The sequence below is a fragment of the Dictyostelium purpureum genome (genome assembly GCF_000190715.1).
Source record: "Dictyostelium purpureum unplaced genomic scaffold DICPUscaffold_12, whole genome shotgun sequence".
NCBI classification, from domain to species: Eukaryota; Evosea; class Eumycetozoa; order Dictyosteliales; family Dictyosteliaceae; genus Dictyostelium; species Dictyostelium purpureum.
Window position 1 is genome coordinate 44,745 of NW_003519349.1, and position 27,932 is coordinate 72,676.

Consider the following 27,932-nt stretch of genomic DNA (forward strand, 5'->3'; position numbering starts at 1 on the left):
AGGAAATCTAAAACTTGAATTGTTATATTTTTATAAGTTAGGTGTGGTATTGCATGTTTGTGTAATCACTGGTCTAAAAATAGAAATGATTTTTCCTTTGGGTGAAAATTAATTTATATTTTATAAATATTAACTGTGTGTTAATTATAAATTGAAGAAAAAAAAAAAAAAAGTGTGGGTTTGAAATATGTGCTTTATATTTAGATCCCACTTTTCAATTATTATAATACAAAACAAAATAAAGGGTTTATAATTATTTTTTAAAATTTAAATTATTTTTAAAAAATTTTTTAAAAAATTTTTTTTTTTTTTTTTGATTATTATAATTTTTATTTTTTTTTTTATTTTTTATTTTTTTTTTATCAATTCGTGCAATATAAAACTAATATTTTTGTTTTACAATTATTCACAAAATCATATTATAGTTTTTATAAAAATAATTATAATATACGCATTTTTTTTTTTTTTTTTTTTTTTTTTTTTTTATAATAATTTATTAGATATATTATTCAAAAACAAAGAAAACTTGTATTATTAGAAACAACCAACAAAAATCAAAAGATATTTAAATTTGTAAAACAGTATTGGATTTTAGAGCTATTATTATTTCAATTTAATAATATTACACATATATAGAAATAAAAATGACAACTTTAAATGTTCCAAAAGAAACTATGAGCAGAAAAGATCCAGAAAAGTATTTCACTATTATCGAAAAACTTGGTGAAGGGTAAATTTATAATAATTTCAACGTTTTATAATAAAAAATCGATTTTAACCTTTAATCATAATAATACATAATATAGTTCATATGGTTCAGTATATAAAGCAATCAATGCAGGTACAGGTATAGTTGTAGCAATTAAAAGAGTATCAGTCGATAATGATTTAGAGGATATGGAAAAAGAAATCAACTTTATGAAGCAATGTAAGAGTCCATATATTGTTACCTATCATGCTAGCTTTAGAAAGGAAAACGAAGTTTGGGTAATTAATGATAATAAATATAAAAAAGTAAAGTAATTGGAACCAAACAGTTTATTAATTATTTTATCGATTTATTTAGATTGTTATGGAATATTGTGGTGCAGGTTCAGTTTGTGATGCAATGAAAATTACAAATAAAACACTTTCAGAAGATCAAATTGCAGTTGTTAGTAGGGATGTTTTACAAGGTTTAGCCTATTTACATTCGGTTAGAAAAATTCATAGAGATATTAAAGCTGGTAACATTCTTATGAATCACAAGGGTGAATCAAAATTAGCAGATTTTGGTGTTAGTGGTCAATTAAGCGATACAATGGCAAAACGTCAAACTGTCATTGGTACACCATTTTGGATGGCTCCTGTAAATATTCATTTAGTTATACAAAGTATACTTTTTTTCATTTTGTTTTTACTAACCATTTAAATATAAATCATTATAGGAAGTTATTCAAGAAGTTGGTTATGATTATAAAGCAGATATTTGGTCATATGGTATTACATGTATTGAAATGGCAGAATCAAAACCACCATTATTTAATGTTCATCCAATGAGAGTTATTTTCATGATTCCAAACCCATCAAGACCACCACCAAAATTAACCGAACCAGAAAAATGGTCACCAGAATTTAATGACTTTTTAGCAAAATGTTTAACTAGAAAACCAGAACAAAGACCTTCAGCTGAAGAATTATTAAAGCATCCATTCATCACCAGAGCAAAATCACATTCACTTTTAGTACCACTTATTGATGAGCAAGATATCATTATCAATGAAAAAGGTAGAGAAGTTGCCTTAGGTATCGAACAAAAAGATGAAGAAGAAGAAGACCTTGAAGATGAAGATTCAGATGATTCAGATATTGACAGAGTAACTAATCAAATTCATTTAGATGTAGTTTTTAAAAAAGTATATTAATTTTTTTTTTTCTTTAGGGCACAATGGTTCCAAGAAACAACTCTGGTGACGAAGAATATGACACAGGTACAATGGTTATCACTGATAATAAAAACTCTTATGATACAGTTGTTTTTAATAATGATGATGAAGATACAGGTACAATGAAATTAAAGAGTACCATGACAGCTAAAAAAGGTTTTATTCCAGATTATATGAACCAATTTAAAAAAACAGATGATGATAATAAAGTAAGTAAAACAACAAAAAAAAAAAAAAAACAATTCTCTCAATATACTAATCAATATTATTGTTATTTTTAATAGTATTCAAGTCACAGTTTAGATGATTTGAAAAAAATGTTGGCAGATTTAGAAATTGAAAGAGAAAAAGAAGTTCAAAAAATTCACGATAGATTTTCAATTAATCGTCAAGCTTTATTAGCCGTAATCGAAGAAAAAAAAGCAACCACCACAAAAAATTAAATTTATTTATTTAATTTAAAAATAATAATAGTAATAATAATAATATAAAAAAAAAATTAAAAAAAAATTATATATATCTCTTTTACCAAAGAAAACATTGTAACAATAAATTTAGCCTTTTAAACAAAAAAATTGGGGTTTTTTTTTTTTTTTTTTTTTTTTTTTTTTTTTTGCAAAATCATAATTTTTTTCTTGTCTTTATTTGAAAATCTTTAGTTTCACATAGGAAAAAGGAAAAACACAGAAGACTCCACCAGTATAAAAAAAAATAAAAATAAATTAAAAAAAAAATAAAATAAAAATAAAAAAAATTATTTCGAAAAAAAAAAAATAATTTATTTTTTAAAAAAATAAAAAAAGAAAATATTCCTCCAGAAGAGATCTATATACCATTTTATTATTTTTGTGTTTATATTATTAATTATAATCTAATAGTAATAATAAAATTTTATAATATTATTTTATTTTCTTAAATTTTTAATTTTTTATTTTTTTTAATTTTTTTTTAATTTTTTTATAATTTTTATATTATTATAAAAAATTTAATTAAACAATTATACACTTTTTTATTAATACGACTATTTAATAGAGTTAATAAATATTAAGTTATCTTTTTTTTTTTAAGTTTTTAAGTTTTTATTTGTATTATACAATTTTCTATTTTTATATATTTCTATAAATACATTTTAATCAAACACCCCTTTGCTTAACAATACATACAAACCCACACTTTCAACAAAAAAACAAGTAGAGCAAAAGGAAAGGAAAAAACACACATACACACACTCAACTTATTTTTTTTTTTTGTTTAGTTATTATACACACACACACCAATAACACACTCATTACACCAACACATAGGAGTGTCAAATAATATTGCCAAAATAAATTTAATAATTATAATAGCAGTAACATAAAGTTTTTTTTCTCTTTTTTTTTTGTGTTTTTTTTTTGTTTTTTTTTAAAATTTTAAAATTTTTTTATTATTTACTTTAATAATATTCAATACACATAATTGTTTTCATATTATATTTAATAATATACACACATTTTCTCTTCTTTTCTCTATCTTCTCATATGTATTCAAATTTAATAATAAATATTAGAAATACCACAAAAAAGAAAGAATAATATATATATATATGATATAGCATAAATAAAGATGGACGAAGATTTAAATTTAAATATATTTTTTAAAACAATTAAAACCAAATATACAAAGATTTTCAATTTAATAGAATCAAAATGTTATACATTATGTATACCTCAATTCTCCTCATTATATGGAATGAATTTTACACAGAAGATTGTTGGTAAGTTATTAGTTCCCATTGTTGATTAGATTAGTAAAGCAACAGAAATATTGAGTACTAATTTATTTTTATTTAGAATCACATGTTTTTATAGAATCAAAATATTATCAAAGTGAATACGAAACATTAAATAAAGATACACACTATATTATAGATAATGGTTATATTATAGATAAAAACAATAGTTCCAAAAAGGTTAAAATATTATTTGATGAACTTTGTTATAATAAAGATTTTAAATCATATAGATTAATTTGTATAGAAGAGCCTTTAGTTGGTAGTACTGGTGTTAAACCATCAATTTCATTTTCGCAAAGTGACATGGATTTAATAGGACATCATTTTTTTATTCCAAAACCACAAAAACCAACATTTACACAGTATGTAGATAATTATATAAATCTCCTCTATTCATAAACTAGAACCATTTTTCATGTTAACACTTTTTATTTTTATTTATTTTAGATCCAAAGATTTCTTTTTATTAGATAAAGGATTAACAACCATCACAACCATTGTACTTAATAAAGCAAATAAACAACTAGAAGATTTTGAAATGAATAATTCAATTTTATGTAAAGAATCAGTAGAGAATGTAAGAAGAAGTCTTTTATTAATTCACGAAAAAGTTTTAGATGATTTAGTTTGTGCAAATGCAGAATATAAACAACTTCAAACTAATGAAAAACAAATGAACAATTTATCAATGCTATTGGAGAGGTAGGTTCATTATTAAATTTGTGGAAATAAAATCATTAACTAATATTAATATCTTTATACATATAATAGCTATATTATGGGAAAATTACAAAATAAAATCTATGAAGAATTAAAGATAATTTACGAAAAAGAAGATAGTCAATTATACGAAAAAATGTTATATTTATCAAAGCAATCACTTGGCGAAATTGGAATTAAACAGGAGTTTGAAGCACATTTAATTAAAGCAAAAGAAGTAATGTTATCATTTTCAAGTGATTTACCCACCACCTCTAGTGAAATAGACGAAATAGCATCACCAGTAACATCATCAACTATAACATTATCATCATCAGTACCATCACCATCAGTAACACCATTAGATAAACTTTTAACAATTATTCAAGCATCAAAAGAAATTGAAGAATCCATAAAGATGAGAACATTATTGGAATGTGTTGATGAAGACAATGTTTTAACTATTACAGGTGATGATGCATTACCACTTACAGCATACCTTTTAATTCAAGCACGTCCCAAACATTTAATTTCAGATTTAATGTATTGTTCGAAATTTATATTTACTGAAATTTTTAATTCCTCAATGGGATATCATCTTATCAATTTAACAGCGGCAGTAGATTATATCAAAAGATTTGATATCCTTTCAGACAAAACAATTACATATAACGCATCAATTAACTATAATAGCACTGAAAATCTAGTATCTGTAAATTCAATAAGTATAAACTCCAATGCTATGTCATCACCACCATACCAATCACAAAGCAACAATAATAATAAAAATAGCAATAGCAATAATAGCAACGAATCCGATGAGGCTGCACTTTATAATAACCTTAAAAAAATTAGCATTACAAATAATAATAATAATCAATTTACATCCACTCCAAATTTATTTAACAGTTTACCAAATACCACCAAGAATGATAAGTACTCTACTATTTCAATATCCACAAAAAATATAGCAGGCATTCATGGCACAACCACAACCATTAATAATAACATTACAACAATAGATAATAATTATAAATATTCCAAAGCCCCCACTGTAATTAGCTTAAATGATGAAGATGATTTAGGTGATTTTATAGGCCGTTTAAGAGAATTAAAAGACGATGTAATCGTTGCATCAGAATTTAAATAAGATAAAATAAAATAAAATAAAATAAAAACCATATATATATTTACACATAATTAAAAAAAAAAATATAAAAAAAATAGAATAGATTTCTTGTTTTTTGTATATAATATTTATTTTAGTGTTTGCATTCATGTGTATGTTCGTGTTCTTTTGACTCACCACTATTAATACCGACTGAGGTTTCATTCAAATCATATTTTAAATTTTCCAAGTGTTCATTAATTGATTCTATATATTGATTAAACTTTAATTTATTTTCTTTGATTTGTTTTTCACATATTTCTATATGTTCATAAAAGCAACTGCCTGCTGTTGGTTGTTCTGATACTTGGTTTGATATTAATGATTTACTATTATCAATTTCAGTTTTTAAAACTTGGTCTTCTACTGTCTTTATTTTTAAAGGAATTATAATATTAATAAAATGTATCCTTTATATAAATTATATTTAAAATATTTATATTTACCAATAAAAATTTAGATTTTTCTAATTCTCTTATTTTTGAAATTGTTTTTGACCATTCAGGATTTGATGTTGATAAAGAATTTTCAATTTGAATAATTTCAGCACCCAAGCTTGAAAGTTGTAATGTGATTGATGTACATTTTTTATTATATTCTTCTAAATCTTGATCTTTGGAAAAGGTTTTAAATGCTCTACATTTTTTATTTAAACATTTTAATTAGTAAATGTAAAATGTGATAGTGGTTAATATTGTGTGGTGTGTGTGATCATATATTATTTATAATATAATGTATATTACTCTGAAAATTTATTCGAAATGGTAGCTCTTTGTTCCTGTAAGTTAAAAAACAATGCCAATTTATCGGATGGTGCGGCTTCTGTTAATAACTGTTCAAACTCTTTCTTTTTTGTGTCTGGGGATGACATATTTATTTATTTGTTATGGGGGTGTGATGTTTTAATTAATGAAAATTTAAAAAAAAAAAAAAAAATAATTGTTTTTTTTTTTTTTTTTAATTTTTTAATTTTTTTTAAAATTATTTTTAATTTTTCATTTTGTTAATATTCATTTCTCATTAAATTATTACTTTTTTATACTTTTTTATATTTTTTTTTATTGTAATAGTATATAAATATGATTGAAGTTACATGTAACGATCGTTTAGGTAGTAAAGTCAGAGTTAAGGTCAAGTAAGTTATATTTCATTCTAATATATATTTAATAACCCTATATTAATATTTTTTTTTGTAGCGGTGATGATACCATTGGTGATTTAAAAAAAGTTTTATCAGCTCAAATTGGTATCAAGGCTGAGAAAATTAGATTACAAAAATCAAATATTATTTATAAAGATCGTAAGTGATATTATTATTATTATTATTATTATTAATTATTATATTAAAAATAAAGTTTATTAATTATATTTAAAAATTTTTAATTGGCCAATCATAGATATTACTCTTGATGATTGTAAGTATTATTTTAATAAAAAAAGTATAATAAATAATGTACTAACACTATACCTATAATTTATAATTTTAGATGAAATTCATGACGGGGATGGTCTCGAATTATATTACAACTAAAAAAAAATAAAAATAAAAATAAAAATAAAATAAAATGATCGAAATTATGGTTACATTTTAAATATAGATAATCCAATAATTTTTTTAAAAGTATTAATCAGGGAATTTATAATCACAATTTATATATAGCTACCCAAATTTCTTTTCTTTTCTTTTTTTTTTTTTTTTTTTTTTTTTTCTTTTTAATTTTAAAACGAAATTTATTTTTCTATTTTTTTTTTATAAAATTTTTTTTTTCTTTTTTTAATTTTTAAATATTAAAAAACTATTCAAAATAATAAAATGAAAGAATTTTTAGAATTTGTTAAATCAAATAATTTATCATTAGAAGATGAAAAACTTTCAGAAAAATTAGACTCATTACTTCCATCAATGAAGGATGAGTTTAATTTCCCAATCACAAAAGATATTGTTGATGATATTAATAAAGCAGATTCAAGCATTTTAGATAAACCAGTTATTTATTTCACAGGTAACTCATTAGGTTTACAACCAAAAGAAGTCGAAAAACAATTAGTAAACAGTTATTTAGCTGATTGGAGAAAATATGCTGTTGAAGGTCATGTTCAAGGTTCACATCCATTCCTTCATATTGATGAAGAAATTCAAGAATCACTCGCTAAAATTGTTGGTGCTAAAAAAAATGAAGTTTGCCCAATGAACAGTCTTTCAACCAACATTCATGTTTTAATGGCAAATTTCTATAAACCAACCTCAGATAGACATAAAATCATTATAGAATATGGCGCTTTTCCATCTGATTTAGTAAATATCACAACACTGTTTTATATGTTTTTTATAAACATTATATATTAACACTTTTTCTTTTATTTTTATATTTCTTTAGTATGTTACAGAATCACAAATTAAAAATCATGGATTTGAACCAGAAACCAGTTTAATTAAAATCAAACCAAGAGATGGAGAATATACATTAAATACTCAAGATATTGTCGATACTATTAAGCAACATGGTAATAGCGTTGCTGTAGTTTTATTAAGTGGTATTCAATATTTTACAGGTCAATTCTTTGATATGAAGACCATCACTCAAGCTGGTCATGAGGTTGGTGCAGTTGTAGGTTGGGATTTAGCACATGCTGCTGGTAATGTAGTTATGCAACTTCACGATTGGCAAGTTGATTTTGCCAGTTGGTGTTCATATAAATATTTAAATAGTGGTCCAGGTGCTATCGCTGGTGTCTTTGTTCATTCAAAACACACAGAATCTTATGATTCAAAGACTGATAAAAGGTAAATTTTATTTAAAACTAAAAGATAAAGTATGATTAATACTAATTAGTATTATTATTACTATTAATTATTTAGATTAAGAGGTTGGTTTGGTAATTGTTTAGCTAATCGTTTCCAAAAAGAAAAAGAATTTTATGCTGAAGAAGGTGCACTTGGTTTTAGAATGTCAAATCCATCAGTTGCCGATTGCACTGCACTTCGTGCATCACTCTCAGTATTTGAAAAAGCAGGTGGTGTTTCTAAATTATCTGCAAAATCTAAAGTATTAACTGGTTATTTAGAATACCTTTTAACCCACAAATTAAAAACCACCGACATTGATATCATCACACCTAAAGATACCAATCAAAGAGGTACCCAACTTTCACTTTACATTAAAGGTATTAAAGCTGCCGAATTAAAAAAGAATCTCTTAAATAATGGCGTTATTTGTGACGTTAGAGATCCAGATGTTATCCGTGTCGCACCTGTTCCACTCTACAATACCTTTACTGATTGCTTTATGTTTATTAATATTTTAAATAAAGAAATGTAATAACAACATATTTTTAAATATAAAAAAAAAAAAAGTTCCTATTTCCTTGAATTAGAAAAAAAAAAAATGCATATATTTTATTTTACAATTTCATGTATTATATATATTGTGTATACATAATATTTTATTTGCTTGTTGTTTAGTTGTTTGGTTGTGGATTTTGTGGTTGTTGTTGTTGTTGTTGTTGGTATTGTTATTTAAGGTGTTTTTAATAATTTAATGATTGTTATATAGATTAAATTTAAGAATCTAAGAAATGGGCAGCTAATAATAAATCTACAACTACCTTTTCATTAATTGGAAACTCTGGTAAATCAGTTGTGCTATTTGTATATTTGTGTTTAAAATAAAAGTATTGAATAACTTTTTCTAAAACTGGTGTTGAAATTTCTCTAAAACGAATTTCATTATTTTGATCTTCCATAAAATTTGAGTTATCTTTAATATTTGAATAAACAATGTTAATATTGGTCTTTCTTTTTTTTTTTTTTTTTCTAATTGCTTCTATTTTATATCTTACCACCACTTAACATTGATTTAATGGTACCTGAAACATATGACATTTTTCTAGATAACACAAATTCGTGACCGGATGAACTATAAAGTCTTAAAACATCTTGATTTAAATCATTGGTATCAGTGTTTTCACTCATTTTTATTTGTTATTTATATTTATTAATTTTAAAAATAAAGATTAAAAAAAAAAAAATTAAAAAATTAAAAAAAAAAATTTCAAAAAAAAACAATTAATATATAAAAAATTTTAAAAAAATAAAAATAAAAAAAAAAGTTTTTTCAATATTATTTCTATAAAAAAAAAATTTTCTTTAAAAAAAATTAAATAATAAATATTTTCTCAGAATAATAAATATTTTATATAAACTATGTTATATAAATATATATTTAATTATATATTTTATTTTTAAAACAGTCTAAAATGTAAATAATTGTTTTAAAATAAAAATAAAGTGGGGTAAAAATAAAAATAAATAATTTAAAATTTTGTAGTTTGGGAGAATTCAAAACTATTATTATCTCACCCCAAAATAAGCACAATAAACTATATATATTTGTAATAATGATCATACAATGGTTATTTTGGGGGTTGGTTTTTGAATTTAGCAATAAACATGAAAACAAAATATTTTTTTTTTAAAATCAAAAATAACAATAATAATGATAATGTTCCATACAACTAATACTCAATGTTTACCATGGTAAACTATGTGTATAAATAAAGTAAAAATCTATTGAAAATCGTATAACATTAATAACCTTACTAAATATATCAATAAAATTTTAAAATTAAAATAATAAATAACAAAAAAAAAAAAAAGAAATAATAAACTAAAAAGATATTTTTGTTTTGTTTTGTTTTTTATTTAATATAAAATTATAAAATGAAAATTTATATATCTATAATCCTACTTATGCTATTACTTAATTGTTTTGTTTATTCCAAAGATAACATCAAAAATAAAAATGATGTAATATTTACAAATTATAACAGCACCAACAACATTATAGATAATCAAGATAATATAGCCAATGATATTACTCAAATAAAATTAGAAAAACAATTAAAAGCAATTTTTCCAAATATTACGCATCATGATATTGAAATGGTTAGACAAGTAAGACAACTAAATATAACAAAAGTTGTCAAAGCTTTGACAAGAGATGATTTAGGCAATATCATTATAGGCATAATTGCTGGTGTTGAGGTAATTTCAAAGATTGTTTTTTTCTTTATTATGGTATAATCAAACCTAACCCTTTTTTTATTATTTTAGAAATCAATTAACCCATCACCAACCGACTGTGTTGATGGTTTAAGAAAACAAATAACAAGTACAAATGAAGTTATTTTTGATTTTTTTAATTTATATGGAATTACAATTGGGGAGTTTGTAAACTTTTTAAAAATTGTACCAAGTGTAGTTAGAGAAGATATTCAACTTTACAATACTTGCAGTATAGATAAGGTTGTAAAAAAGCTATCATCATGTTTAAATGTAATAATTCACCAAGGGTTTGTATTTCATTTCATTTCATTTTTTTTTTAAAATTTATTAACTTTTTTTTAAAATTTAGTTTCACAACCTTTCTAGATAATGAAAAAAATGTATTATTGGCCCATCTTTTAGATTTAGTACCAATATCAAGAGTAAGTTTATAAACAATATTTATCTTTTTTTTATTTTATTAACGTTCTTATTACATTATTACCAAAGGGCATTGCATCAAGTATTTTATTAAAAAACTATCAACTGCTTGGTGTTCATTTGGGTGAATATTTGGGAATTCTTATTAATGCCCCATAGGCTAACCCAGCACCAATATCAACATCACCCCGTCATTATTTTTTAAGAAAAATAGTAAAAGTTAAACTACACATTATAATAAATTTTTAAACAAATATAACAAGACTTGTTTTTTAATAAAAAAATAATAAATAACGAGACTAGTTTTGAAAAAAAAAAAAAAAAAAAAGGTAAAAAATTCATTTTTTTTTACCTTTTTTTTTTCAATTTTTAGTTTTTATAAATTTTTTTTTTTTTTTTTTTTTTTTTCGTCAAAAACAACAATTATTGTAAGTCTCCATATAAATATTTTAAAAAAAAAAAAAAAGTTAGATGATGAGACAAGGCTTAAGACACCTATTATTCCATACACCAAATAGGAACGATGGTTACAACCTCATGCTGCAGCTGATTTACTTTTTTTTTTTTATATTTAAATCATAAAAAGAATATAAAAAGAAATAATATACTAATTAAATTTAATTTAATATTATTTATTAGGTTCTATTAATTTTTGAGCTTTGAATCTCCCCTGAAGTGCCAAACTCTTTCTCTATTTTTCTTTAATGATTTTATTAAACAAATTAAATAAAATTAATTTTAAAAAAAAAAAATATTATTGTGTTTTAAACACTGTTTTTTAAATTTTTATTTTTATGAAACTATATTTTTGATTTTTTACTTTCCATAAAATAATAAATATTGTATTTATAAAATTTATTTTTAAAATAGCTATGCAATTTTTTAAATAATTTTTTTTTTTTTTTTTTTAATATTTTTTTTGATTTTATTTTATATAATTTAATGTAGTTGAATTTAATATGATCTACCGAATAAGGTATATTTAGTAGCTTTTTCACCACAACAGAAACATTTGGTATCTTCTTTCATTTCTGGAATTTTAACGTGTTCTTGGTCGGCTAATGGAATACAAAGTGATTTGGCAGCACCGGTGAGACAGAAACCTTTTTCTTCTTCGGCTTTATTTTTAGATTCTTCAGAGCTCTTCTTTTTGATGGAGTCTTCACAAGATGGTTTTTCACACCATGGAGCTAAAACAAGATTTTTCTTATCAAGAGCTGGAACGAATTCACTCCATTGAGTGATATTAACAATGTGTTCGTTTCTTTCTTTGACAGCTCTGTTGAAAAGATTTGATTGAACAGTATCTAAAAGTTCTTTAACACCATTGACAATATTTGAAATTTCAACTTTTGATTTTTCAGCAGTATCTCTACGACAACAGATAACACTACCACTAGCAACATCTTTTGGACCAATTTCAATACGAATTGGAACACCTTTGAGTTCCCAATGATTGTATTTGTGACCTGGATTATAATTTGGACGATTATCTAAATTGACACGAATACCAGCAGCTTTGAGTGAATCAGCGATTTCTTTGGCTTTAGTATCGACAGCGGTTGTATCGGCATCTTTGAAGTGAAGTGGAATAACAACAGCTTGAATTGGAGCAATACGTGGTGGGAGTACAAGACCTTTGTCATCACCATGGAGCATGATCATAACACCAATGGTACGAGTGGTGAGACCCCATGAATTTTGCCAAGCTAAAGATTTACCACCTTTATCATTTTCGAATTCAATGTTGAACATTTTTGAAAAGTTTTGACCTAAACAATGTGAGGTAGCAGCTTGAATACCACGACCATTGGTTGGGATGAAACCTTCAATAGTAGTAGTGTAAAGACCACCAGCGAATTTTTCTTTTTCTGATTTAACACCCTTAACAACTGGTACACATAATAATTCTTCATAAACACGTCTATATAAATCGAGAATAGTGTAAACTTCTTGATCGGCTTCTTCTTTATTAGCAAAGGCAGTGTGACCTTCTTGCCATAAGAATTCTCTACTACGGAGGAATGGAACTGGACGTTTGAATTCCCATCTGACAACGTTAACCCATTGATTTAATTTTAATGGAAGATCTCTGTGTGAACGAATCCAATTGGCATAAGCTGGATACATAATGGTTTCTGAAGTTGGACGAATAGCGACTGGATCGGCTAAATCTGAACCACCACTTTTAGTAACCCAAGCAACTTCTGGGGCAAAACCTTCAATGTGATCTTTTTCGGTGGTTAAAGCCTTTTCTGAGACTAATAATGGGAAATATGCATTTTGAACATCTAATTTCTTGATTTCTGAATCAAAGAATGCTTGAATTTGTTCCCAAATTGAATAAGCCCATGGTCTGAGAATATAACAACCAGAGATATCATAATAGTCGATCATCTCTGAACGAGTGATAACATTTGTGTACCATTCTGAAAAATCGTCTTCTTTTTTAACACCTGCACCTAAAAGATTGGATTTGGCATCAGCCTTTTTACCAGCATTGTTATCCTTCTTTGGTTTTTGTTCTTTAACTTTATTATCTGTCATTTTTTATTTAAAAAAAATTATTATAATAATTATAAATGAAAATAAAATAAATAAAAAAAAAAAAATTTGAATTCACGATTTTTTTTAAAATTTTTTTTTTTTTTTTTTAAAAAAATTAAAATTTTTTTTTAATTTTAAAAAAAAAAAATAAAAAAAAATATATATATAGACATAATTCTTTTTTTTTTAATAAAATTACAAGAAATAATCAACAATAATATTATTTGTTTTTTCATAAATTTCAAAACAAAACCCTTTTTTTGGATTTTTTTTGTTATTTTTGTTTTAACAAAAAAAAACTTATCAAAATAATAATTTTTTTTTTTTTTTGTTTATTTTCCCTAAAATAAATTAAAAAAATCAAACTGCTTAATTAATAATATAACCTTGTTTTCATACAATATTAAATAAATCTAAATATAGAAATTATTAATTTCATTTAATTCCCTCTTTTTTTAACAAATAAATTCAAAAATTTTTTTTTTTTTTTTCAAAATTTTTTAATTTTTTAATTTTTTATTTATTTTTTTTTAATATATTTTTTTATTATATTTCAAACATTTATTCATTTATTTTTAAAAATAAACTTTAAATGTTATTATATTATCAAATAATCAAATAAAAATGGATGAGTTTTTAATTGGTAATTCAGGAGCAGAAAAAATATTAACATCACTAAGTAACACAACCTATCCACTTCAATTTATTAATCAATTTCAACAAGAAAATGGGATATCAAAGAAAAGTTTACCAACAGTCACACCAGTTTTAAATTTATTAGATTTGCATCAAGTACCACGTGGAGAGCTTTATTTAAATCTTTTGACATCATTAAAAAAAGATTTATTAAATAAAATCAACACATTGAACAAAAGCGAATTAGAAAAGTTATTGGAAACAAGTTTTGCCTATATCAGTTTTGAAGAGCTTCAAGAAATACCGATGAACGTTATGAGGAGATTAACACCAGAGGTCCCAACAGCATTTTTACTCAAACTATCAGAATCTGAAGAACTTTACGAACAATGCCCAATTGAAGTAAAGAGACAAATTTGGTTAGTTTCACCCCAGTTATTCAAAGACAAAGTTGTACCATTAATTCATCAATACATTGAGGATTCAAATTTAATTCAAGATATGAACGAACAATTGTCAGTTTCATCAAGCTCTGATCCTGTATTATTTGCGGTATCTCACACTTTACCAGCCAAAAGACGTGAGAATAATATAACACTTCAAGAGATTGCCGATTTATTTGGTAAAATACCCGAGTTGTATCAAATGTTCTTAGAGCACCTCAAAAAGATATTTGCAGATACTGGAAATTATTTATTATGCAATTTGCGTGCTGAAGTTCTAATGGCAATACACGATCGTAGTATTAACGAAATTTATGATACTGATGGCTCACATAATGTCGCTTGGTGTTTGGATGCTTGCATCCGTGATAACAATTTAGATAGTAGACGTGTTAAAGAAATTCAAACAAGTTTAAATGCTGTATCAAATCAAAATTCATCAGTATTGGGCGATGTAGCAATGGTATTTGGTAATCCAGTAGCAATCAACTGCATCGTTAAAAATATATTAATTCAATTAAAAGAGGTAGTAAAAAGGAAACAAATACCAAAAGATGATGAATCAATTAAATTTTTAACATATCTTTTGGTGTTGGGCTTAAAGGCACACAAAATGATAAAACAAAATAAATTCAATACACCACATATCAAAAAGCATATTCTTCAAACTTTTTACCCAGTTTTTGCTTCACAAATTTTAGAAGATGTCACACGTGAATCATCAAAATCAACTCTTACAGCCTCAACCTCGGCCACTTCACCAATTTTAGATAGTTCAACTTTATTAGAAACTTCAGAAATTCAAGACTTGGAAAATTGTTTTTTGAAATATGAAGTCTGTAAAAAAGTAAATATAACACATACATAAAAGATTTATTGGTTTGGTCGAATTTTCTCTAATAGTTTATTATTTAATTTTATAATAGATAACTTTAGCTTATATTATTAAAAGGGTTGTAGATAGGGATTTACAAACTGTTGATAGATATTTAAAATTAATTTATAGATTAATTTGTAAAGATAATAATATTAATCTTATAGAAAATGTACAATCACCAACTATTTTATCAGCTTCAACCACTTCAGCCCCAAATTCATCCTCAAATACCGATATTACAGACAGTAGTGGTAATATAAATATTAATGCCAGTACAAGTGGTACAACAGCAACTACAACCACAACTACACCAACATCAACATTAGCAGATGATAACGCTTTTGAAAGCTTAATGAATAATGTCGATATTTATAAATATATTGGTAATGATTTCATTCAATCTTTGGTTTCACAGGTACTCCATATTAAAGAGCACAGGTTAAATATAATTGTTATTGATCAGTTTTTATTCAAGTTTAGATTTTTCCCATTCGTTCAAAAGCAATTGGTTAGATATTTATTAGAGGTAATTATTTTTTTAGTAATATAGCTATTGTTTATATAAATACTAATACTTTTTTTTTTATATATAAATAGAACTTTACAAGAATGGGCCAAAGAGATTTTATAACTTTTATTCAAAAATTATATAATACAATTTTGGTTGTAATTAAAAAACAGCAACAGCAACAAAATCAATCAAGGGTCGATAATAAACAATTGGATGATATTATTCATCTCACAAGAATTTTAATGGATAAGGCTTCACAAAGAATTAATGAAAAGAATGCAGCACCAATGTTTGAATTCTTTAAAGCAAATCAAAAGAGTTCACAATTTTTATCACCAGTTAGCTCATCAACGAATCAACAACAGCAAACTCCTCAACAAACTCCACAACAAACCCCACAACATAGCAGTATTGTTTCCCCAACACTCTCATCTTCTGAATTGGGTGGTGAAACCCCACAACATAATACAATTATATCTGCACCATCTTCAACATCTTCTAATATTGAATCAGTGGATAATAATAATAATAATAATAATAGTAATGCTATGGATACAACATCTGATTCTGGATGGGATTAATTTATATTTTAAAAATAAACTTTTTTTATTAAAATATTATATTATATTTTCTTTATTCTAAAAAAAACCAGTAATATAGTTTTTTGATTTGAAATGTTTTCTTTATTTAAAAAACCGGTAATAGAATCTTCCAATTCCAAATATTCTAAGATACCATATGGATTTTTATTTTAAATTTTTAGGTTTATTTTTTCAAAAATTCAAAAAAAAATATTACTTTTTTTAATTTTTTTTGTAAAAATAAATTTTAAATATTAAAATAAAATTTATTTAAATAATAAAACAAAAATAAATTAAATCAATATAAAAAATGGCTAGTTATAACAATACACATAAATTGCCCACAGAAAGTTATGGCGATATTAAAACATCAATATTAATCGTACCAACATCATTACCCCCTCATTTATTAAACTTAATCACATTAGAAGAGTATTTAGAAATTATTCATCAATTTAAAACATTTTTAGAAAAGAGACCGTCGAAATTTTTAAAATTTTTAACTATTTTTGGTGTTACAGTTCTTCTTTGTTTTTTTATACCTTTAACAATTTCACTTTGTTTAGACTCTAAAATAGGTATTTGGGTAGGAGCGGCGGTGGCTGGATCTTTGCTTATATTGTTTATAACTCTATTGGTTAGAATGGCAAACAAAGTATGTATATTTAAATATAGATTAATTTTAAGTTTACAATATATTAACCATATATTTATAGATGGAAGCCGATTTGGTTAATTATTTTAATGGAATAAATGCTAGATATTATTCAAAAGGGTTCTCATTTTTTAGAGAAATCAAAGTTTATGGAGCAGGAAAAAATGCAAAAAAAGTAACAAATATTTTTGTTCGTATCTATCATCCAGATTTACCTTTACCCACTCCACCTCCACAATATTTATCTTATCAAAATACTCAATCTTCTCCACAAAATCTTGCAAGTGATAATTTTGAACCATATGTTGATGAAAAAACCCTTATTAAAAATTTTTAATAGATATCTTTTTTTATGTATTATAAAAGAATCGTAAATAGAGAAAAAAAAATATGGGTTTAACAAGCAACAATCATTTGGGTACATTGTAAATAGTTAATGTAAATGAACCAATATATTTATTCAAACAATTAGATCTCAAACTATTATTGCAAAACAAACTTAAATAAAAAAAAAAAAAAAAAAAACCAGTTAGCTCATCAACGAATCAAAAAAAGCAAACTCCTCAACAAACTTCACAACATCTGTTTCTGGATGGGACCAATTTATATTTAAAAAATAAACTTTTTTTATTAAAATATTATATTAAATTTTTTTTATTTTAAAAAAAAACCTGGGAATATAAAAATATTTTCTATTTTGCATGAATTTTTTTTTTTAAATTTTTAGGTTTTATTTTCAAGGGGTTGTTCCTTCCGAAATTTTTATTTTTTTTTTTTTAAATTTTTTTTGGAGAAAAAAATATAATTAAAAAAAATAATTTTTGATAATAAATTTTATTAATATGGTAAAACAAAAATACATTAAATCAATATAAAAAATGTCAAATTATAACAATACACACAGATTGCCCTCAGAAAGTTATGGCGATGTTAAAACATCAAAATTAATTGTACCGACTTCATTACCCCCTTATTTAGTAAACTTAATCTCATTTGAAGAATATTTAGAAACTATTCATCAAATAAAAGCCCTTATAGAAAATACACCATCGAGTTTTTTAACAAAAAATATTATTTCTGCTAGTATAATACTTCTTTGTTTTTTTATACCTGTAGTAATTTCACTTTGTGTTTTTGGTTCTACCATTGGTATTTATGTAGGAGGAGCAGTTTCTATTACAGTGTCTTCATTGTTTATAATTCAATCGATAAGAAGGGGAAAAAAAGTATGTATATTTATAGATTAGTTTTAAGTTTACAATATATTAACAAGATAATTATAGATGAAAGCAGATCTCGATAGTTATCTTGATGAAATAAATGCTAGATATTATTCAAAAAGGTTCTCATTTTTTTGTAAGCTTCAAGTTTATGGAAGAGGAAGAAGTGCTTTTATTGAAAAACATATTTTTGTTCGTATCTATCATCCAGATTTACCTTTACCCACTCCACCTCCACAATATTTATCTTATCAAAATACTCAGCCATCTCCCCAAAATCTTCCAAGTGATAATTTTGAACCACATGTTGATGAAAAAACCCTTCTCAAAAATTTTTAATAGATATCTTTTTTTATGTATTATAAAGAATCGTAACTAGAAAAAAACAAAATATGGGTTTAACAAGCAACAATCATTTGGGTATATTGTAAATAGTTAATGTAAATGAACCGGTATATTTATTCAAACAATTAGATCTCAAGCCATTATTGCAAAACAAATTTAAATAAAAAAAAAAAAAAAAAAAACATAATAAAGATGTAGTTTTTAAATATATATAAAAAATTACATAATTTGTAATCTAATGTTGTTTATATAAATATTAATACTTTTCATAAATATTTGTTGAATACTACCAGTTTGTTGATATTCAACATAGTGGTATTATTTCCCCAACTCTCTCATTTTCTAATATTGAATAAGTACATAGTAATAATGATCACGAAATAAGATCCTCCGTGATCAATTCTAATAAGTTTCAGACTTGTGACCATACTCCCCGGAATCATAACACTCCTGACTCTTTATGGGACTAATTTAAATATTAAAAAAATCAACTTTTTCATAATGTTATATTAAATTTATAATCTTTATTCAAAAAAAATAAAAAAGCCTGGTAATAGAAGATATTTTTATTATCCATAGATTTTTTTTTTAAATTTTTAAGTTTTATTTTTTATTTTTTTTATTTCTTTTTGAAATAATAATTTTAAATATTTAAATAACCACAAAATAAAAAAAAAATTAAATTAATAAAAAAATGTCAAATTATGACAACACACACAGGTTGGCCTCAGAAAATTTTGGCAGGATTAAAACATCAATATTGATTGTACCAACTTCATTACCCCCTTATTTAGTAAACTTAATCACATTGGAAGAATATTTAGAAATTATTCATCAATTTAAAACACTTATAGAAAAGAACCCATCGAAATTATTTAAAATTTTAAATATTTTTGGTGTTATAATTCTTCTTTGTTTTTTTATACCTCTTATAATTTCACTTTGTTTAAACTCTATCATAGGTGTTTGGGTAGGAGTGGGGGTTGCTGTATTTTTTTTAATATTATTAATAGCTCAATGGGTAAGAAGGGGAAAAAAAGTATGTATATATATATATTAATTTTAAGTTTACAATATATTAACCAGATATTTATAGATTAATGCAGATTTTGATAATTATTTTAAAGAATTAAATGCTAGATATTATTCAAAAGGGTTCTCATTTTTTAGTAAAACAGTGGTTTATGGATCGGGAAAAAGTGCTCATTATGCAACACATATTTTTGTTCGTATCTATCATCCAGATTTACCTTTACCCACTCCACCTCCACAATTTTTATCGTATCAAAATACTCAATCATCTCCACAAAATCTTGCAAGTGATAATTTTGAACCATATGTTGATGAAAAAACCCTTCTCAAAAATTTTTAATAGATATCTTTTTTTATGCATTATAAAGAATCGTAACTAGAAAAAAACGAAATATGGGTTTAACAAGCAACAATCATTTGGGTACATTGTAAATAGTTAATGTAAATGTTATTAAAACAATTAAATCAAAACTATTATTGCAGAACAAACTTAAATAAAAAAAATAAAAAAACATAATAAAGGTGTAGTGTTTAAATATATATACAAAATTACATAATTTGTAATCATAATGTTGTTTATCCCAATAACAACACTATTCTATTTAATTCTTTTTTTTTTAAAATTAAAGAGCAGTACCTCTTTCTAAATTTTGTCTTGTTTCTAAAGTATATTTGTCATAGGCACGTGAAACTTTCTTGTTGTAGATTCTGTTACTTTCATTTACATAGTTGACATCTTCTTCATCATTAATACCCTTTCTTTTGAAGCTGTTTCTTTGTTCTTGATTCTTTAATAACTCTTGTTTCATTGCATTTATATTTCCACGGGGGACAACTGATGATTTACCATATTCTACAGTTTCTAGAGATTCGGAACTATCAGATACCACTGGTTTAAAGTGTTCAGAATTGTGAAATGATTCCATCTCTTTAACTCTTTTCTTATATGATTTATAAACATGTTCGTCTGTGTAACTATCTTTATCGTATTTTTTTCCTGTTTTCTTTTTAGTTTTAATATCATCTGCAACTATATTTCTTAATTTTTCTTTTTCTGGATCTAAACCTTGCTTTTTCATTTCTTCCTCTTCTTGTTTAACCTTTTCTTTATATATTTTTCTTTTTTCATCAATTTCATCCTGTGCACCTTGGTGAATTCTTTTATGTTCATCTACAACTGTTTTATATATTGAGTTTTTTGAGTTTTCCTAATAATATTTAAAATAATTTTAATTAATATTAAAATAAAATATACTATAGATTATTTATTTATTTATTTATTTATTTATTTATTTATTTATTTATTTATTTATTAAATTAATTATTTATAATATAACATTTAGATACTTACTAATTTCTTTCTTAATTCATAAATTTTTTTTTGTTGAGGTGTTAGATTTTCGGTTGGATCTATATAATGATTATCTATATTATTTTCTTTGGTGAATTTCTTTGGTAGATGTGCATTTTTCGCTTTTTCGTCCTCTTTCGAATAATCGAATGATACCGCATTATATGATTCTTTTGGAATATATTTTTTATTTTTATTATCGTGTAAATCTATTTCTTCTTTTAAAGAATCAATTGATTGGTTTTTTATTTCTTCTTCGGACATTTTTTGTGTATATTATTTTATTACTATTAGTATTATATGTTTTAATAAATATTTTAAAAAAGAAAAATTTAAAAAAAGAAAAAAAAAAAAATTAAAAAAATTGAAAAAATTAAAAAAAAATTAAAAAATAAAATAAAATAAAATAATTATTAACCAATAAAATAATTTTCTTATTTTGATCCTTTCTCAAACATTTTTTTTTTTTCACATATTAAAAATAATCGATATCAATTTAAACTTGTTTTCATGGTTTTTTTTTACTTGATAAAAACACAAAATTATTTTTTCACAACATAATAAATTATTTTAATTAAATCCATACAGAATTAAAAAAATTTTTTATTAAATGAAAAATTTAAATAAAATTAACCCCACGTGCGGAATTATTCTTTAATTTTTTAATTATAATTTTTATTCTTTTTTTAATTCATTTTTTTATTAAACAACTAAATTCGTTTGCTTTTTATGCCAAATAAAAAATAAATATAAATAATTTATTTATATATATTAAAAAATAAAAAAATGGGAAAAAAAATTAAACAAAAAAACAATTTGTTTTGTCTGGATGTATTTGACCAAACTATTGGTGTATCGTTAGAAGTTTGATAAAATAATTTACATTGTAGAAGAAGATGAAAGATTTAAATCTGAAAAAGTAACAGATAAATGGATAATTATGTTAAGTAACTTTATAAAAATTATTGTAAAATTCAAAAAAATTAATAATAAATTTTAAACTTTAAGGGGTTCAAAAATTTTTATGAATATACATCAATATCAGACCTTTGTAGTTATTTTAAAATCTCTCCTCGTACTTTCTACAATTATTATGAAAGAGGTCTTTATAAGCTTTATTATGTATTTTCAAAAATATTGAATGAAAGATATGATCGTTTATTGGTCACTTTAGGATATCAATAACATCCCGTAACTAAAATACCCTATTGTCCAGTTTTCAATTGTGTTTCAGTTGTGGAAATTCAAAAGCCAACCAGCCTCTTTGAAGAAAAAAAAATATTATTATAAAAAAGATAATAGTCATGTGATTAAATTCGGTGTTGAATATAGTTGTAAAACAAAAAGATTAATGAAGGTTTCACATGGTTATCAAGGTTCAAAAAGTGGTACCGAACTTACTAAAGAAATGTACTTAAATAGAAATTCATTGGGTGAAATTGAATATAATAACAACGGAGAACCATCTTATCAGCATAATGAGTTTCCAATTTTAGGTATGTATAAAGCTTATAAACTCAATTTAAAATTACTCCTTTGTTAATTTATATTCCTTTCTTTAATTTATTTTTGTATACACTAAATATTATACAGGAGATAAAGCAAGAGCTGGTTTACAAAATTTTATTGTCCTTATAAAAAAAGAAATCACTTACATAGAATGAAATCCACAACAACTGTAGTCTAACGTGCTTATTTGAGGGATTTCTATAGATGAAAAGATTCCAAATTCTTTCCATCCAAATACCGTGGAATTCATGAGCATTTGGATCAAATATTTGATCATTGGATTTGTTATTGATTTAAAAGAAACTATTGGTGATGGCTTTCGACTACCAACTTGATCAAAATAAACTTGATGAAATCAAAACCAGAAGAAATCCATTACCCCCCACTAATTTTAATTTTTTCTAAAATTTCTCTTAATAAAAATAATAATATTATTATAATATTATAAATTTAAATTCATTTTTTATTGTTTTTTGGTGGGACGAAGTTACATACAATAATAATTTAAAATTAATATACACACCAGCAAACTACGGTTCACAAAGAGGATTGTTTGATAGAAATTCAAGTTTATGGGGCGGTTGGGTGTCAAGGGTGAAAATAAAACTATGTATTTTGCAGGTGATACAGCCGATCATCACTCTCTATTCAAATCAATAGGTCATAGAAGAAGCCGTAAGAATCCACAAAGAACTAACTAGTAAAAGGTCATTCGGAGTACATTGGGGTACCTTTATTTTATCGACCGAGCCATTATTAGAGCCGCCAAAACTATTAATAATAGAATGCGAAAAAGCAAATATTTTCAACAAAAATGAATTTTTTACTTCAAAAATTGGTGAAACTGCAATTATCGAAGATTAAAGAAAATTTAGAAAATATAGGGATATAACAATTAAAGAATCAAATGGATCAAAGAAGGAAAATCAGTAATCAATAATAATCAATAGAAACCTAATAGCTATAACGAAACCATAATAGAACAACAAGGATTATAAAAAGAACACAGAGCTTTGATAATAGTTTAATCTTTTTTTATAAAAAAAATTTAATTTATTTTATTTAGATTATTTCTAATATTTTTAAATAGAACTATTTTTTAAAAAACTTTATTCTTTTTTTATATGTTTTTGTTATTTTTATGAATTTTTAGTGTCTTTTTACATATTTTTATATTGGAAATCGAAATATTTTTTATTTATTATCACAAAAAAACATTTTGCTTTTTTTTTTTTAAAAATTTATTAAAAAAAATTTATAAGAAAAAATTTATTAGAAAATTTTTTTTTTCTTCAACTTTAAGGGTTAAAAAAAAAATTTTCTTCAACTTTAAGGGTTAAAAAAAAAATTTTCTTCAACTTTAAGGGTTAAAAAAAAAAAATTTTATAAAAAAATTTTTACATTTTGTTTAAAAAATTCAATTTATAAAAAAGAAATGTTAATTTTATTCATTAATTTTTATACTAACAATGAATAAACTACTATCATCTCTAATTAACTTTCGCGTAAATGAAGAGTTAAAAAACAGCTATAATATTAGTGATAGGTAAGTATAATACAATATAATACAATACATAAAATAAATATAAATAATAGATTAATTAAAATCATATTAATTAGTTTTTTCTCTTTTTAACTATTTATTATAGATTATTATATATAGTTTGGAATAATATATTTTTAAGAAATGAAATTCATAAACATATTTTAAAGTTTATTAAACATAGTGTTCAACTTCTTGATATATCAGGTTATAGCAAGTTTAAAAATAAATCATATATAACAACACTTAACTGGCGTAGTGATCCACTACCAGATAAAGATGAATATCCACCATTTTTGACAATTTTATATTTGCACGGTTCTTCTAAAATGCTAACTCTAACAACTTTACCAAACACAATTACTACACTCGCATTCGGTACTAGTTTTAACCAAGTAATTCCACCCGGTACATTACCAAATAGTCTCACAACACTCACATTCGGTCATTATTTTAACCAAGTAGTTCTACCCAACACATTACCAAATAGTCTCACAACACTCAAATTCGGTACTAATTTTAACCAAGTAATTCTACCCGGCACATTACCAAATAGACTCACAACATTCACATTCGATTTTAAATTTAACCAAGTAGTTTCACCCGGCACATTACCAAATAGTCTCACAACACTCACATTCGGTCATGATTTTAACCAAGTAATTCTACCCGGCACATTACCAAATAGTCTCACAACACTCACATTCGGTTTTAAATTTAACCAAGTAGTTTCACCCGGCACATTACCAAATAGTCTCACAACACTCACATTCGGTTTTAAATTTAACCAAGTAGTTTCACCCGGCACATTACCAAATAGTCTCACAACACTCACATTCGGTCATGATTTTAACCAAGTAGTTCTACCCGACACATTACCAAATAGTCTCACAACACTCACATTCGGTTTTAAATTTAACCAAGTAGTTTCACCCGGCACATTACCAAATAGTCTCACAACACTCAAATTCGGTACTAATTTTAACCAAGTAATTCTACCCGGCACATTACCAAATAGACTCACAACACTCACGTTCAGTTATAAATTTAACCAAGTAAATATACCCGGCACATTACCAAATAGTCTCACAAAACTCACGTTCGTTGTACTAAAAAAAAAAAAATGAACTAAAACAATGAATTTGATTTCAATAAGTGACTATTCGACCCCAAAGCTATACAAAGCCGTTTTTTCTAATGATAAACTAAATTATAACCCCTAGTTATAACCAAGTAAAAAAAAAAAGTACTATATTAACAATACTACATTTTAATAATACTACAATAAATAAAATAAAATGACACTATTAATTTGATAAGATAGGAATGATTTTAAAACTTCTGGTTTTAACCATTCAAAAAAAAGAGAAATAATTGGTTGCAGCTTAACAATAATCAAAAATATTTGAGATATTATGATTCACTTGAACCTAAAATCTGCCGGCTCATTACCAAATAATGATACCAATAAAACTTTCATGTAAATTTTTACTGGTCTTTAAAGATGATAACATGTAAATCTAGTTTAATTTTTTAAATTCACTTTCATAAGGGGTTGGTGGAACTTTCTTAATTTTATTTTTTTTTGAATATTGTTCCTATCATTGGTATCTCCTGTAAAGTACCTTTATTCATTAATTTTCTTTTGGATTTTTAAACATCACTGAAATAAAAAAATTTAATTTTTTTTAAATTCCTAACCCATACACACCAACACATTTTATATAGAAAATAATATAAATGAATTACTATTACAAATACCCGATATTTTGTTACAAAAAAGATCTCTTTTTATAAGTGTAATTGTAAAATGTTTTTATAAAAACTTATCTAATTTTAATTTTAAAAATTAAAATTATTTAATTTTTTTTCTTATAGTTTTACCATTTGAATATAATTTTAAAAATATCTTATTTTAAATATATTAAATTTGATTTAAAGAATAAAATATATAATAGTTTTTTTTTTTATCTTAAATTATAAGAATTAAAATTAATTTATTTAAAGTAATTTGATGTGGGTTTTGCCAATGTTAAAAATTGTAAGATGACCTTTACCAATATCAATCATTGATTTGTTTTGGGTAGAATGTGGTTGGATTTCAATGTTTTCTTGAATATTACCATTTACTTTTAATTCAAGCTTGCCTAATTCATCACCTTCATTTTCAAATACTAAATTGGCTAAGGATTTACCTTTAGTTGGAACATCTATAAATAAATAAAAAAAAAAGGTTAGAAAATTATCTTTTTCTTATATTTATATTTTTTTAACTTACCATAATGATCACCTGGTCTTAATACTGTCATTTTTTAATAATTTGTTTATTTAATTGAATTTAATAAATAAATAAAAAATTTTATTTTATTTTATAGTTTTTTTTTTCACTTTAGAATTTCATTTTTAATTTTTAAAATTATATAATTAAAAAGGTAATTCTTTATTTCTTTTTTAGATTATTATAAATCAAGTAATGTTGTTATTTACATTTTATTAAAAAATATTATTATTTTTAAACACACTAATCCCACACACTCAAAAAAATTACTAAATAAATATTTTTTTTAATTTTTCATATATTTCTTTCCATATCCCCCACCCCAATTTTTACCTTTTCAATTTTTTTGAACAGTTTATTAAAAAAAAATTAAAATTAAAAAAATAAATAATATTAGATGTTCACTAAAAATTAATGGTTATTGATATGTTTTTTTTTTTTTTTAATTTTTTATAAAATTAGTTTTTTAAAAAGTAAAATTTTATTTATTTAGAAGTTATGAGTCTATGTTGGTTTTCGGCGTCATTTTCATCTAATATGCCTGAGTGATTGTCGTATATATTCATATTTATATCAATTATATTAAATTTGTTATTACAAATAAAATAATAAATTGAATCTATTACTTCAAAGTCATTTTCGTCAATAACAAAGTCAGATCTTGAAAATGAGATGTTTCCTTCTTTTGGTCTGATACTAACTTTAATATTACCAGAAACATAACGTTGGGGAGTTCCAACAGTATCGCAAAGATAATGACGAATTAAAACATTATATCCGTATTGATAGTTGTTCAAATAGAGACCATATTCCCAAAGTTTATATTTTTTATCCTCTATAAAAAAATATATTAATAATCATTTTAAAAAATATTTAATAAATTAAAATAAATTTACCTTGATAGGTTAGAGTTCTTTTGGAACCAATTAGGCTTTCTGGCAAGGCAGCTTTAATTACATTCTCAATTCCATTTTGTTTCCAATAGCCAGATGAGCTTAGTTTTCTCTTTCTAATTTTACTTTTAATATTAACAAAGTGTACAGTCCCACCTTTTAAAAAAAAAAAAAAAAATTAATATTATTTTTTATTATATTTAATAATAAGAGTAAATAAGGTATACTTACTTTCAAAGTTCGATAGTGAATAATCTTCTAATACAACATTGATTAGTTGATTATTAACATATACATTGAATAACTGTCCCAACTTATAATATGCATAAAGTATTAAAATATATTTATAATCATAAGTTCGAATGTGTAGCATTTTGTTAATTATTAGTTTCAAATTGTAATTGGGTAAAAAAAATGACAATTAAAAAAAAATTAAAAATTTCTATTTAAGTTTTTTAAC

At 23.8% G+C, this 27,932-nt stretch overlaps 17 protein-coding genes across 17 annotated transcripts; 11 read left to right on the forward strand and 6 right to left on the reverse strand.

Moving 5' to 3' along the window:
* Positions 1-644: 644 nt before the first annotated feature.
* On the forward strand, positions 645-2,493 carry DICPUDRAFT_93521 (uncharacterized protein; the record flags this gene model as incomplete). Its single annotated transcript, XM_003283660.1, has 6 exons — positions 645-730; positions 807-987; positions 1,067-1,348; positions 1,428-1,856; positions 1,922-2,134; positions 2,210-2,493. 6 exons carry the CDS (start codon positions 645-647, stop codon positions 2,366-2,368), a joined length of 1,350 nt encoding a protein of 449 aa, XP_003283708.1. The 3' UTR covers positions 2,369-2,493.
* Positions 2,494-3,530: 1,037 nt separating this feature from the next.
* Positions 3,531-5,548, forward strand: DICPUDRAFT_147431 (uncharacterized protein; the record flags this gene model as incomplete). Its single annotated transcript, XM_003283661.1, has 4 exons — positions 3,531-3,681; positions 3,758-4,061; positions 4,147-4,401; positions 4,471-5,548. 4 exons carry the CDS (start codon positions 3,531-3,533, stop codon positions 5,546-5,548), a joined length of 1,788 nt encoding a protein of 595 aa, XP_003283709.1.
* Positions 5,549-5,660: 112 nt separating this feature from the next.
* DICPUDRAFT_85952 (uncharacterized protein) lies at positions 5,661-6,437 on the reverse strand (the record flags this gene model as incomplete). Its single annotated transcript, XM_003283693.1, has 3 exons — positions 5,661-5,936; positions 6,013-6,202; positions 6,310-6,437. 3 exons carry the CDS (start codon positions 6,435-6,437, stop codon positions 5,661-5,663), a joined length of 594 nt encoding a protein of 197 aa, XP_003283741.1.
* Positions 6,438-6,645: 208 nt separating this feature from the next.
* On the forward strand, positions 6,646-7,097 carry DICPUDRAFT_26369 (uncharacterized protein; the record flags this gene model as incomplete). Its single annotated transcript, XM_003283662.1, has 4 exons — positions 6,646-6,701; positions 6,763-6,866; positions 6,964-6,981; positions 7,054-7,097. The coding sequence occupies 4 exons, from the start codon at positions 6,646-6,648 to the stop codon at positions 7,095-7,097; spliced, it is 222 nt and encodes a 73-aa protein (XP_003283710.1).
* A 282-nt stretch (positions 7,098-7,379) lies between these two features.
* Positions 7,380-8,886, forward strand: DICPUDRAFT_74692 (uncharacterized protein; the record flags this gene model as incomplete). Its single annotated transcript, XM_003283663.1, has 3 exons — positions 7,380-7,862; positions 7,945-8,351; positions 8,427-8,886. The coding sequence occupies 3 exons, from the start codon at positions 7,380-7,382 to the stop codon at positions 8,884-8,886; spliced, it is 1,350 nt and encodes a 449-aa protein (XP_003283711.1).
* Positions 8,887-9,127: 241 nt separating this feature from the next.
* On the reverse strand, positions 9,128-9,539 carry DICPUDRAFT_85955 (uncharacterized protein; the record flags this gene model as incomplete). Its single annotated transcript, XM_003283694.1, has 2 exons — positions 9,128-9,324; positions 9,407-9,539. 2 exons carry the CDS (start codon positions 9,537-9,539, stop codon positions 9,128-9,130), a joined length of 330 nt encoding a protein of 109 aa, XP_003283742.1.
* Positions 9,540-10,316: 777 nt separating this feature from the next.
* On the forward strand, positions 10,317-11,210 carry DICPUDRAFT_26366 (uncharacterized protein; the record flags this gene model as incomplete). Its single annotated transcript, XM_003283664.1, has 4 exons — positions 10,317-10,610; positions 10,680-10,918; positions 10,981-11,053; positions 11,121-11,210. The coding sequence occupies 4 exons, from the start codon at positions 10,317-10,319 to the stop codon at positions 11,208-11,210; spliced, it is 696 nt and encodes a 231-aa protein (XP_003283712.1).
* Positions 11,211-11,689: 479 nt separating this feature from the next.
* Positions 11,690-13,629, reverse strand: DICPUDRAFT_45022 (prolyl-tRNA synthetase). The gene has a single exon (XM_003283695.1). It carries the CDS (start codon positions 13,596-13,598, stop codon positions 12,006-12,008), a length of 1,593 nt encoding a protein of 530 aa, XP_003283743.1. The 5' UTR covers positions 13,599-13,629; the 3' UTR covers positions 11,690-12,005.
* A 593-nt stretch (positions 13,630-14,222) lies between these two features.
* On the forward strand, positions 14,223-16,646 carry DICPUDRAFT_52489 (uncharacterized protein; the record flags this gene model as incomplete). The annotated part of the gene is made up of 3 exons (XM_003283665.1): positions 14,223-15,524; positions 15,604-16,080; positions 16,152-16,646. The coding sequence occupies 3 exons, from the start codon at positions 14,223-14,225 to the stop codon at positions 16,644-16,646; spliced, it is 2,274 nt and encodes a 757-aa protein (XP_003283713.1).
* A 310-nt stretch (positions 16,647-16,956) lies between these two features.
* On the forward strand, positions 16,957-17,638 carry DICPUDRAFT_147439 (uncharacterized protein; the record flags this gene model as incomplete). Its single annotated transcript, XM_003283666.1, has 2 exons — positions 16,957-17,301; positions 17,363-17,638. The coding sequence occupies 2 exons, from the start codon at positions 16,957-16,959 to the stop codon at positions 17,636-17,638; spliced, it is 621 nt and encodes a 206-aa protein (XP_003283714.1).
* A 541-nt stretch (positions 17,639-18,179) lies between these two features.
* DICPUDRAFT_74698 (uncharacterized protein) lies at positions 18,180-18,860 on the forward strand (the record flags this gene model as incomplete). The annotated part of the gene is made up of 2 exons (XM_003283667.1): positions 18,180-18,527; positions 18,585-18,860. 2 exons carry the CDS (start codon positions 18,180-18,182, stop codon positions 18,858-18,860), a joined length of 624 nt encoding a protein of 207 aa, XP_003283715.1.
* Positions 18,861-19,560: 700 nt separating this feature from the next.
* DICPUDRAFT_74699 (uncharacterized protein) lies at positions 19,561-20,238 on the forward strand (the record flags this gene model as incomplete). The annotated part of the gene is made up of 2 exons (XM_003283668.1): positions 19,561-19,905; positions 19,963-20,238. 2 exons carry the CDS (start codon positions 19,561-19,563, stop codon positions 20,236-20,238), a joined length of 621 nt encoding a protein of 206 aa, XP_003283716.1.
* A 283-nt stretch (positions 20,239-20,521) lies between these two features.
* DICPUDRAFT_147443 (uncharacterized protein) lies at positions 20,522-21,513 on the reverse strand (the record flags this gene model as incomplete). The annotated part of the gene is made up of 2 exons (XM_003283696.1): positions 20,522-21,106; positions 21,250-21,513. The coding sequence occupies 2 exons, from the start codon at positions 21,511-21,513 to the stop codon at positions 20,522-20,524; spliced, it is 849 nt and encodes a 282-aa protein (XP_003283744.1).
* Positions 21,514-22,600: 1,087 nt separating this feature from the next.
* Positions 22,601-23,622, forward strand: DICPUDRAFT_74701 (uncharacterized protein; the record flags this gene model as incomplete). Its single annotated transcript, XM_003283669.1, has 3 exons — positions 22,601-22,745; positions 23,285-23,352; positions 23,419-23,622. 3 exons carry the CDS (start codon positions 22,601-22,603, stop codon positions 23,620-23,622), a joined length of 417 nt encoding a protein of 138 aa, XP_003283717.1.
* Positions 23,623-24,227: 605 nt separating this feature from the next.
* Positions 24,228-26,192, forward strand: DICPUDRAFT_74702 (uncharacterized protein; the record flags this gene model as incomplete). Its single annotated transcript, XM_003283670.1, has 3 exons — positions 24,228-24,304; positions 24,408-25,400; positions 26,180-26,192. The coding sequence occupies 3 exons, from the start codon at positions 24,228-24,230 to the stop codon at positions 26,190-26,192; spliced, it is 1,083 nt and encodes a 360-aa protein (XP_003283718.1).
* Positions 26,193-26,302: 110 nt separating this feature from the next.
* DICPUDRAFT_26339 (uncharacterized protein) lies at positions 26,303-26,610 on the reverse strand (the record flags this gene model as incomplete). Its single annotated transcript, XM_003283697.1, has 2 exons — positions 26,303-26,511; positions 26,580-26,610. 2 exons carry the CDS (start codon positions 26,608-26,610, stop codon positions 26,303-26,305), a joined length of 240 nt encoding a protein of 79 aa, XP_003283745.1.
* A 429-nt stretch (positions 26,611-27,039) lies between these two features.
* DICPUDRAFT_93523 (uncharacterized protein) lies at positions 27,040-27,860 on the reverse strand. The gene is made up of 3 exons (XM_003283698.1): positions 27,704-27,860; positions 27,476-27,628; positions 27,040-27,414 (listed from the first exon to the last, which is right to left on the reverse strand). The coding sequence occupies exons 1-3, from the start codon at positions 27,843-27,845 to the stop codon at positions 27,065-27,067; spliced, it is 645 nt and encodes a 214-aa protein (XP_003283746.1). The 5' UTR covers positions 27,846-27,860; the 3' UTR covers positions 27,040-27,064.
* Between the last annotated feature and the right edge of the window lie 72 nt (positions 27,861-27,932).